At 43.8% G+C, this 12,114-nt stretch overlaps 1 protein-coding gene across 1 annotated transcript in view; it reads left to right on the top strand.

Moving 5' to 3' along the window:
- The window catches only part of Alpk2 (alpha kinase 2), a 123,853-nt gene that overhangs the window by 10,905 nt on the left and 100,834 nt on the right, over window positions 1-12,114 (top strand). The window contains exons 2-3 of the mRNA XM_021151041.3: window positions 4,408-4,534; window positions 9,490-9,607. Of these exons, the coding sequence (XP_021006700.1) occupies window positions 4,426-4,534; window positions 9,490-9,607 (227 nt within the window). The 5' untranslated portion in view covers window positions 4,408-4,425. The remainder of the gene's footprint in view (window positions 1-4,407; window positions 4,535-9,489; window positions 9,608-12,114) is intronic.

Here is a 12,114-nt window from a genome sequence, read left to right as displayed (position 1 = left end):
CTTCCCAGTCCCAACTTCTCTCTTATGAGTGTGTGTTTGTGTGTGTAGAAAATCTTCCAAGTGGTCATCTCTAAACACATACATTATATGTACTTTTTAAAAGCATAAATGTATGTATTTAGGACCTGTATAATTAAAAGCCTGTATCATTTTCTTTTTTAAAGTAAGAAACTTGCCCTGAACCACAACAGGAAAAAGAAAGAAAAGCAGGGAGAGGCTGAAAAAATCTGGTGTTCTTTTGGGCTAATGCACTTCCCCTCCCCCCTTACGATGACCTGACGACGCTAATACTTCAGCCTCCATTTGTCGCCTCTTAGCACGTTCAACATTCATCCGTCATTCTCACCTTCAGAGAAGCCATGAAACCTGAACCACAGCCCGACTTAACTGTCCTTTTCCTTCAGCGAACAGTCAGTGCCCAGTGGCTAAGACGCTCAGTTAACTAACCCAACCTCATGAGTCAACCACGCTGTCATGTCAGGAGTTTCACGTGTGGGACAGAACTGACAGGAAGTGGTCACCTCTGGAGGAGTTGCAGTTGACGCACAGGGGCCTTGCCACCAGCCCGGCTCTGTGAGCCCTTTCTTTCCATTCAACCCACAGCTATGGCCGTAGGAGTTGGAGCGGGAGGAAGCTTGCTCTGTGCATCACTTTCTCGGTGAACCTTACTCTAGGAGACCTGTTTATCTTTTAATTGGAATATCACATAAAAAAACAAAACAAAACAAAACAAAACAAAACAAAAAAACCAGCCCTGTGGTAACCCACAGCAGAAAAGGAAACTTGAGAAGAGGCAGTCCTACCCGAGAGCCTCCAGGCTACTATCACACGAACTAATCATGTCACAGAGGCTTAGGAGGCAGTTGACATGGGTTCTCATCCTTATACTGTTCCCATTGCCCTGCCGACAGGGGAGGAAATAGGCTCCATTCTTTGCCCAGAGAAGTGGCAGAGCTGCATTTCCATCTGTTTCTGGCAGCCTGGGTTTGGTCTAGAAACCTAGGATGTTTCTTGCACAGGAGAGCATTTTCCAGCTGGGAGATTCCCCCAGAACACATTGAGTAAGTCTGTAGGAATGTGGAGAGCCAAGGTAGTCATCTTTCTCGCCAACAGTGTTTCCCGACAAGTTTTGATGGTGATGGCTTTCATCTGCAGGCATGACAATGCACATTGACGACATTATGCTAAGAGGAAGAGTCTGGTTGTACGAAGTTTCCTGAAGAAGAAAATCCACAGAACTATAAAGTGGCTTGGTGGTCACAGGCTGGTGTGGACAGGGACTGGGCATGGGAATAATGAAATGGGGAGATGAGTGAGGCTTCCTTTGCGGGTGACTGCACGTTCTTAAAGCGATTGTGGGGATGCTGGTTGCACAAGTCAGTTATAAGGAAAGTCATGGAGTCAGAGCTTTTCAGTGGGTGCAGTATGTGGTATGCTAATTATCTCATTACAGACATCTTTAAATATAACATTGGTCAATAAGTCACAGGGGGTGGCATTTCCAACTTGAAGCCACAAGTCCATACGTTTTGCCAACTCTTGCTCCTCCCCCTTTGCTGTGACATGGAGAATGGATGAACACATGCACAGGATTTGCTACGGTATTATAAAATACCATTCAAAAAATAGGCTCTGGGAGTGTTGTCAATAGTAGAGGACTTGCCTAATATTATCTAGGCCCCGGGTTTGACCTTCAGCACTTCACAATGAAATGCAAGATGAAAAACCAAAGGTGACTTAGATTTGTTCTTTCTGCCTTATGTGTACCTCTAACTCTAAAATTCTCTTCTCAGTAATACTGAGCAATATCGACTTTAAAATCTTAAACCCACATTCAGACTTAACAAACAAACCTCAAACCAAATAGATAGCTCTGGCTTCCATGACCACCCTTGAGTCTCTAGTGAGGGACGACTAACTATAGTGCTGTTGAAGACTCATTTTTCTTCTGCCTGTTCTACAAAGGTGGGTCTTTGCAGCAGCATGAGGAGGCATATCTCCAGTTACCTTCAGCCACTGAGTGTGCTTGTGAGCTACTCTGGAATGGAGTTGCAGGGGAATTATCTTCCTGTCCCATGTAACTGATTCGCCATCTACACTGAGCCAGGCTTGCCTGACTCTGACACGGGATCATGAGTTACTCAGGGACCCTACGTGCTTCAGGCTCTATCTGCGTTTATAGAAGTCCTGTAACCAAAAATATTGGAAAAGCAGTTTCACATCCTCAAAGAACTCAGGCTTTGAAAGTACCCTTCCTGCCAACCTTCCTTTCTGTTTCCCCCAAAAGGGCCTATCAGCCACGGGGCATGTCAAACTTATTTTTCCAGCCGAAGCATTTATGACTTTTCTTGCTGTTTGTTGCTAACAGGTACCACCTTCAGCTCTGCAGCATTTCCCACCCTTTAAACGAGTCAGTAGAGCCTCAGGCTTATGCACAATCTTGCTTCCTGAGATAGAGGGGAGGCGGCAGCGAGTTCTCTTAAATGAGTGCCTTTACCTGAGTGTGGCGAGCGTGCAGGTGTCCCGTGCAGAGACAGTTTGATCAAGGACACATCTTATTCTAAACTAAACAGAACATCTTGAAGTGAAGGGGATGATTCAAACCCCAGCAATAGCTAGAGAGGCCTTAGATAGCATTCTCTAGTAACGGAATGTCCAGCCCTTTCTAGTGGAATTTTCTAGGAGGCGTGCCTACTAGGTAGGGCCACGCAGGAGCATAGATCTAGGTCGTTACTACAAAGTAGAAAGAGTCTTTTTGTTAGTGTGAGATTCTGTCACCACCACAAGTCCTGGTTCAACTTGAACAGGGAGCCCCTTGGTCCTCCAGAGCTGGGTCCTGCTACTGAGGCAGAAGTTCTTCCACACTGTGAAGTTTCTTTCTTTGTACCAGATTAGCTTTCCTTCCTCACTCCTGCCCCTCACCGACTGCGTGGGCGCCAGTGAGATCCTCAACGAATGCTAGGGAACCTCTCTTTGGCAGCCATCTCTCTGGGTATTAGACACTCTAGAAAACTAAGAGGAAAGGGTGGGAACTGAGTGTTAATGGTTAAGGTGTTGGCACCTGGACCACATAAGGGTGGGGACTGGAAGTTAATGGCTGACATCCAGGCTATCTTATGGCACCCAACACTCCTAGACTGAACGTTTATATTTTCAAATTCCCTCTTCTCCATTCTCACTCACCACACTCCTGTGGTTCTTGCCCTCTTTCTGAGCTCCGTGGTGTTTGAGGGTTGAAAGCAGAAGCAGTTTCCGACTGTTTGGATAGACCGAGTTGTGATTTCAAAGCTCGGGACTTTGTGAAGGATGACTTTGGTGGGAGATGCTGACATTTGTCTGTCGGTGGAGTAGGAAGAACAAGTCCTTTGGATTCAGACCCACCTGCTACATCAGATCTGTACAAGCTGTGACCACTGTCATTGCAGTGTTAGCCTGCATAGTCCCAGACAAAGGCAGACAGCTTCAGGGTGGCAGCCACTTGCTGTGCTGTTGTCACCTTGTTGAGGAAACTCCCTGAGCCTCATATTCCTCATGTATGCAATATAAGGGGCATCAAAACTACTCTTAGTTTAAGATACATTAAGTGAACTAACATTATCTGATAGCTAAGAAGTATGTTACTACCAAAGAAGGCATACATGTTCAAAAGCACAAGCCCAGCCCCTTCCCTGTGTACCTGGTTGGTGTTTAGAGCTGTCAAAAGTCTTCAAATTTCAGCATCTCTCCCTTGTAAAGATTCATTTTAATCCATTCAACTCTTTTGGGGGGGGCAATATATAAATAATATATAAATGATATTTTGTTTGTTCTTTTATTTTGTATTTTTGAGACAAGATCTCATCTAGCCTACGCTGGCTTCAAACTTGCTGTATAAGCCAAGGGTGACCTTGAACTCCTGACTCTCCTGTCTACACCTGCAGACTGGTTATGTGATGTCAGGAATGGAACCCAGAACTTCATGCGCACCAGAAAAGCATTCTCTCAACTGAGCCTCGTTCCCAGCCTGCATAGCAAGATGAGAGAGCTGTAACTGCAGGCTCATGGGCTCATTCTCCCTCAGTGTGTGTTCCCCAAGCTCTGGGATAGTCCCAGCACTGTTCAATTGGTGGCTTTCAGGCAGGGATGCCCAGCTGTACACGTAACATTGCCATGGGAGGATGTGGAATACCAGGCTTCTACTAGGTGTAGATCAGAGAAAGTGCAAACTATTTTGAGAGGGGTAAGGTGGCCTTTTGACACATTATCCCAGTAGCCCTGTACTCTAGGAAGGGTGCTGAGGACCCTCCAACTGTCTCCTGGCACAACTGTGGCTGGGTAGCAGATCCACACTTCATGGCGTCTGGGATTCCAAAGTAGGTCAGAGTAACCACAGAGCATACAGTGATGGTGGCTTTGTTTATGTTTCAGATCACGTGGCATGAAAGGATGACAGATCCAGGCTGCCCTGAGAGGCGCACGCTATGTTTCTTATCAACGTTACTTTCCCAGAAGGTTCCGGAGAACTCTGACGTCGTGCTACGATGCATGATAGCTGGTAATGACCCCTACACTAATCTCTAAGCACGCTAGACTAGTGCCTACTCAGATTAGCTGCAGCTCATCCCAGCCTATCTGCTATCCAGCCCAGACTAGCTACACACACCTTCATGCCTCTCTGCAGACTAAGTTTCTTGGCTCAAAGACAACGAAAACAACAATCTGGAAATTTTATCTTGGAAACTCATTCTGAGGAATTGATTGGGCAACCAAATCCTCTGTGACATTTTTCAAGTGATATGTTGGATACTGAATGGTTTTTCTTACCTTCTGGCTCTTCATTAGGCAACCCTCCTGGTTAATTTTCAGATACTTTAACTCTTTACTTTCTGTGGCCTCTAGGAATGGCTCGAATAACTTCACTTCATAAAATCAAGCTCTACAGTCTACTTTTAACCAACATTCCCATGCTGGTTAAATTTGTCTCCCACTGCCACCACCCTCAAGCGTGCTAGCAAACGGACAACTTAAAACAGAAGCAAGAGGTATCTAGAGGATGTACGGCCAAACGTGGGAGCTATCCCTGGATTGGAGAATAGATCACTCAGAGTTGATGATCAGACATTAATGACTCAGTAGTAAAAGGAGTTCGTTAAAAGAAAGTTAAGGGGCAGAGAGAGGGCTCAGATGATAAAAGTATTTATAGTATAAACCTGACAGTCAAGAGTTTAACCCCTGAGTCCCATAGCTGAAGGTGAGAACTGACTCATGAAAGTTGTCCTCTGCCTTGCACAAACATGCTGTAGCACTCTCAATGTGCACACACACACACACACACACACACACACACACACACACACATACACACTTTCTCTCTGTGTATCTCTGTGTCTTTCTCTGACTCTGTCTCTGTCTCTCTGTCTCTGTCTCTTTCTTTCTGTGTGTATGTGTGTGTATATGTATATATATATATATATATATATATATACATACATATATATATATAAAATCAAGGTCAGATACACACACACATGTACACAGAAATAAAGAAGAAAAACACAGTAATCTGACAGAGAAGTAAGTGGTATTTTATCTATGTAGACGATTCTCTTCTTTCTTAGATCGTATCTACCCTTGAAACATGAAAGCACCAGCCCTCATCTTCTCTTCCTAAGTCAAAGGAGGAGTGGTGGCCAGAGAAATGACTATCTTTAGTTAGCAAAGTCAAGATAAAGTGGTCTGGAGTTCGGGGTACTCATCCTCACTCTCAGTGATCTTTGACAATCCTTCAGACAGAAGGAGAAACCCAAACTGATCCTCAGTCTTGTGAGAAAACCCTGCGTGTTTAGATAGATCTGAGACTTGGTCACTGGTCTCACACATAGTAGCTAGATCTTTCTGAGTAGATCAGGCAGAGACTTGCAGAGATGCTCAAAAGCAAAGGGGGAGGAAGGCTGGGGTGGGGCAGGATGGCTCAGTGATTGATTGCTTGCCTAGCAGGACTCCAAGTTCCATTCTTAGCACTGGAAAACAGGAAGGCAGGAGAAGTTTTAGGTGAGGTTTCCAGGAGAAAAGAGAACCGTCCACATGGTACGAGATACCACTTCCCCATGCATGTCTCCTTTCAGGCTGATGGTTCCAGGCTCAGACTATGCACAGGGAAACAGCCTGGCAGCAACCTGGGAACTGGAGGGAAGCAACCAGCCCCTAGTCAGGCTGAATGGATGATGTGAGGTGAAAATGTTGCAGGGGCTGACTCTCACATACTTTACATACTGTCTCCAGGAAAAGCCCCTCGAACACACAAAAGGAGGAACCCAGTGCTTCCTAAGCAGGGGCTGGAGAAAGCTGGCTGAGGGTGGGGCTATGAGACAGGGAAGAGCAGGCAGAAACAAAGCCTGACAGCCTCTTTTTCCTGTGGTTTTCAGGGATGTTCCTCTTGACTGTTTCCATCTACCTGTAGGAAGTTGAGGCAGGCAGCTGCTGTTATAGGGAGTACTTTTACATGTGGGCCTCTACATTCTTAGTCTTGGGGGCAGCTGCTCAGGCACCTACCTGGAAGAGAAGGTAGGAATACCTCACAGCTGCGGGAAGTGCCATTCATAACCTTGCCGTGCAGACAAGGAGCTGGGCCCTGAGTGTTCTCAGGTCCTGCTGTGGTTCAGGTCTCTTGGCTTTTGCCTTCCTGATCTCTTTTCTCCCTACTGTTTTCTGTAGCCTTAGAAGAATAGAGACTTCTTTGGGGCCCTCTGGGTTGCTTTGCCAAAAACGAGCTAAGAAGGAAACAAACCCCAAGACCATTCCTGTATAAATTCACAACAGTATCGTTTTCCAATACCGAGCCTTGCTTCTGGTACTCCGCAACTCACTTGATAACTTTTGGTGACATGGAGGGTGCCAAGAAAGCTCGTTGGGACACACTGGAAACTTTCTTGCCTAGTAACAGGAAAGAAAGAAAATCCCCATTGTGTGGGTAAAAATCCCTCCATTGGCCCATGAGCAGCACACTCAGTTATTAATAGATCACCAGAGAGGAATGAACCCTTCTAAGGGAAGAAGTGTGGGTGTGTCAGTTTTTGTGATAATATCATTCACATGTACAGAAGACCTGCCTAGAAGATAAAGATATTCTAGGCTTCTTCCTAGGAAGAGAATGGCATTTTTGTTTTTGTTCCATTCAAGGAGCTAACCAGGCTCAACACTACTTAGCTTCTGCAATCAAAGGAGACGAAGCATGCTCAGGATGGTATATACAATATTATATATATATACATATATATATGTATACACACACACACACTTGCATGCCACAGCTTACATGTAGGGTCAGAGGACAATTTTTGGGAGTTCGTTCTCTCCCTCTATCATGTGGGTCTCACAGATGGAACTCAGATCACTAGGCTTAGTAACAAGTGCCTTTACCCACTGAGCCACCTTGTAGGCTTCATAGAAACATTGGTTTTAAAAAAAAATTACCTTGTTCTTTCAGGTCAGGTTTAAGCACTGTTAAGCAAAATTTCCAGTGGGCTTGGGTTGTAGCTAAGTGGTAGGACCCTTGTCTAGTGTGTCAGTTAGGGTTTCCATTGCTGTAATAAAGCATGACTCAGAAGCAACGTGGGGAGAAAAGAAGTATGCATTTCACCTTACAACTCTCAAGCCGCGCTTGGTTGTTCAGTCTCACGGAGGGAAGTCAGGACAGGAACTTGGGCAGGGCAGGACCTTGGAGGTGAGACTGAAGCAGAGGAGTTCCATGGAGGGGTGCTGCTGACTGGCTTGCTTCTCATGGCTTCCTTAGCCTGTTTTCCTAGAGCACCCAGAACCACCAGCCCAGGGATGGCACTACTCACAATGGCCTGGGACCTCCCACATCAATCATCAATTAAGAAAATGCCCACAGACTTGCCCAAAGGCCAATCTGGTGGAATCGTTTTCTTACCTACGGCTCCCTTTTCCTAAATGATAGCTTTGTCAAGTTGACACTAAACTAGTCAGCACTTATGATATGTGCAGGATCCAGCACTACACACACAAAAAATGTAACTTTCATAAAGGTAGGGTGAAGGTCTCAAGAGATGGCTTAGAACAGTACTCAATTTGTCCCTTTTGGGTTCTGAAAGACTCTTTTTCAGGGATCACCTAAGACTGTTGAAAAACACAGATATTTACACTACAATTCATAACAGTAGCAAAATGACAGTTATGAAGTAACACCAAAATATTAAAGGATCACAGCACTGGGAAAGGTTGAGTGCCACTTTCTCAGAAGCTAAGAGTGCGCACTGCTCTTGCCTAAGCTTGATTCCCAGTGGATGCTGGCTGGCTCACAACTTTAACACAGCTCCAGGGGCATCCCTGCGGCTTCCTAAGGCACTGAGACTCCTGTGTACAGGGTCAGATACAAACTTGTAAGTGAAAAGAAAGACAAATCTTTTGAAAAGAAACAAAAGTTAAAGTGATCTCTGTGCAGATGTGAAATTAGCCATCAAAGGTTTTGTTCAACTCACTAATGAGTTAAAGAACTCGGGAATACTAAGCCTGAGATACAATATATTTAAAAGGAATTTAGCAATGTTAAGAGAACATACATTGGCTGGGTTAATACCCTACAGAGCAGCAAAACCTTATAGTGTTTTTCTTTCTTTCTTTCTTTCTTTCTTTCTTTCTTTCTTTCTTTCTTTCTGTCTGTCTGTCTGTCTGTCTGTCTTTCTTTCTTTCTTTCTTTCTTTCTTTCTATCTTTCGGTTTTTCGAGACGGGGTTTCTCTGTGTTGCCTTGGCTGTCCTGAAAGTCACTCTGTAGACCAGGCTGTCCTCGAACTCAGAAATCCACCTGCATCTGCCTCCCAAGTGCTGGGATTAAAGGTGTGTGCCACCACACCCGGCAGTGTTATCTTTTCTACTGGAAAGGTATTATTTGCATCTCCGTTGGATAAAACTTAAAACGTTTACCAAATCTAGAGTGAAACAAACTCATTTCCCAAGGGCAAGGATCTTGGATATGACTGACTCCATGTGGCACTAAAAATCAAATACCACTCACATCTTTGCCTACTGGATACTTTAAAAAAAAATTGACCTCTGCTACTGATCATATATTTTATATGTGTGTGTGTGCATACATGTATATCACAGAATACATTTGGAGGTCAGAGGGATAAACACTTTAAAAATTTAAAAGGATTTTCAACAACATGGGAGTCAGTTTTCTCCTTTAATCATGCAGAGTCCAGGAACCAAACTCAGGCCGTTAGACTTCAATAGCAAGTGCATTTATCTGCAGAGCCACCCTAATTTTGGAGGATTATTTTATTTTGGATAATTTAGAAAATAGTTTCTGTATTTGAGCATTTTTTATTCTGTATTTCACTAGCATATCCCATTGTGCTCATCAATAGGCCTTCTTATTAATTCCTATTTATAATTTATTAATTCCTATTTATAACTTCAACTGACCCTTTTACAATTTTTTTGAAAAATATTTAATATCCTTTAATTTTTTTTTTTTTTATCATCAGGTCAGCCCAAGCCAGAGGTGACTTGGTATAAGAATGGTCAAGCCATAGACTTGGGAGGCACTGTTTCCAGTTATGAGTTCTTTGAGAACCAGTATATTCATTTGTTGCATCTCTCGTGGTAAGTGGCTTGGCCTCTGTGGACTATTCACTAAAATTCTGTCTTCCATGTTGTGCTCATGTTTGCCTCAGAAGTCCTGGACTTTGATGTTACTGTCAGGCAACAGCCTAAACAGCCAGTACTGACTAACGTGTTCCCTCTGTATGAATGGATTACCTGAATATTTAATGAACCATGAGGCTGAAAATATTTTTAAGAATTGTATTGGGATTAGGGATGGTTATCTTCATTCCCTAGACAATATAGCACACTAGTAATTTACATATAATTTATTTCATATTAACATGGGGGTGATTTGTACAAATAGTATATCATATTATATAGGAAAGAGACTTAAGTATCCTCAGGGCTGACTATCTGGGAACTGAGATCTCCATAGGACAATGAAGAGTGATCATATTCATTAAGGTAAGTAACTATTTGGCCTTCTCTAGTTTACCATTGATTGACTTAAACTTTATCTAGAATTCCAGGGGGTTTTTTTTGTTGTTGTTTTCTTTTTCTTTTCTTTTTTTGTTTTTTTTTTTTTTTGTTGTTGTTTTTTGGTCTAATCTTGTTCTGTCTGGAAAGTTAAGAAAACACAATGAGACTTCAGCACTGTTATCCAAACTTTCATATTGGGTGAAGGAAACAAAGTGACAGACCAGAACCCACAGCAAGTGCATAAGTGAATTAAGGATAGGAACCAACTTTCAGACTTTATTTTTCAGAGGTAGAAGCAGGAGGATCAGGAGTTCAAGGTCAGTCTGAGCTACGTAAGATCCTGCTCTTCTCTAAAAAAGGAGTGACAGTTCAGCATAGTAGTTCTAGATCATTTTGCTTTCCCAGGAGAGGATACGTGGTTACCTGAAATGCAGAGGCTGTGAACTGTTCTAGCTGTCCTGGAACTCACTTTGTAGACCAGGTTGGCCTCGAACTCAGAAATCTGCCTGCTTCTGCCTCCCGAGTGCTGGGATTAAAGCGGAGTCTGCAATCACTGTACCTGTGCCTCCGCATCTCTGTTTCATTCACTGGAATCCACCTTAGGCTCCCAAGCAGTTCCAGGAACTCATGGACCTTTTCAGCCTTAAGCACTCTCTTCTCTTTTGATCTTACAGCATTGGCTTCCCTAAGGATGCTTGTTTATTGCACCCATCAGGATTGATGGGTAGTTCAGTAGATTGTGGGTCTCTTGGATTCCAGGAACTCTCTTGGTTTCACAAACACCACTTAGGAAAATAAATGATAATTTATATCTATGCCTTACAAAGATCACAAGTTAATTGTTCTAATATTAGCCTCAAAGTATTTTGTCATTAATGCATGGTAATCCACTGGATCACCTCATAGTCTACCCAAATTTGGACTTGGGATCTTTACAAGCGATCGCTGGGTCTTTAGAGGCACCTGCCTCTCAAAGAGTCTGGGGGTTTGGAAGTTCCAGTCTGTAGTTTTGCTCTGTGGTGGTTTTAGTTCCCTTTTTTTTTCATGACTTTGATGGAATTCTGGATGGAAACAAGGGAGGGGGGGGGACTTACCACTTTCAGAGGACACAGCCCATTGCAGAGGAGAAAGCTTGATAGAGGGACTTGGTGTGAGGCAGTGAGGAGCTGTAGCTCACACCAGTTCTTACATCTTGATGGATCAGGAAAAAGAGTAGGACCAGGGAAGGACATATAACCTTCAAAAGCCAGCTCCCAGTGACTCCCCCCTTCCTCCATCCCAACACCACAACCTCTAACACAGCCTCACCATATGTTCACCACATGGAGGTCTCCGTGTGTGAACGCACACATGGGTCTCGGTGTGGTGAACATTCAGACTGATGCCATACCAGGAACATCCACTCCACTGCTGGGTTTACTGGCATTTAGCTTTTCCCTCTTTTCAGTACCTGGTGGGACTTCTCTGCCCACACCCCCTTTTCACCTCAAGGTCTCTTTCTGGGAGAGATGCATAAGTGTCTGCATAGCTACAGGTCAGGAGTGCTTGCCAGGGAAGAGAGACAGAGCCAAAAATTATCCAAGAGAGAAACATCAGCTATAACATTAACACCTGCATACAGCTTGAAAATATGTTGCTTTTTTCACCTTAAAGAGATAGGAATTGGGAGGAGTGGAGGAAAACACGAGTGGATGTTTTCTACCTCACAGTGAAAGCAAACAGCACCAACGTGTGTACAAGTGGGAGACCACGTGACCTTTTAGGAATATAGTTTAAAGATGAAAATATGTCCAGGATCAACACCTAGAGAGAAACATCCTCTTCTAGTTAGGATTTTCATTGTGGTGCTAAAACACCATGATCAAAAGCAACTTGGGGAGGATACGGTTTATTTGGCTTACTTTTGCACATCACTGTTCATCATTGAAGGAAGTCAGAACAGGTACTCAAACCGGTTAAGAACCTAGAGGCAGGAGCTGATGCAGAGGTCATGGAGAGAGTGTTGCTTACACAGACACAACAAGGCAATGTGCCCACTGGATACGCAGATGAATATTATTCCCCCCTCCCCCAATCTATATACA

This window comes from Mus caroli, unplaced genomic scaffold, assembly GCF_978045245.1.
Source record: "Mus caroli unplaced genomic scaffold, Mus_caroli_1 scaffold_19, whole genome shotgun sequence".
Lineage (NCBI taxonomy): Eukaryota > Metazoa > Chordata > Mammalia > Rodentia > Muridae > Mus > Mus caroli.
This window is presented reverse-complemented; position numbering and strand designations above follow the sequence as displayed.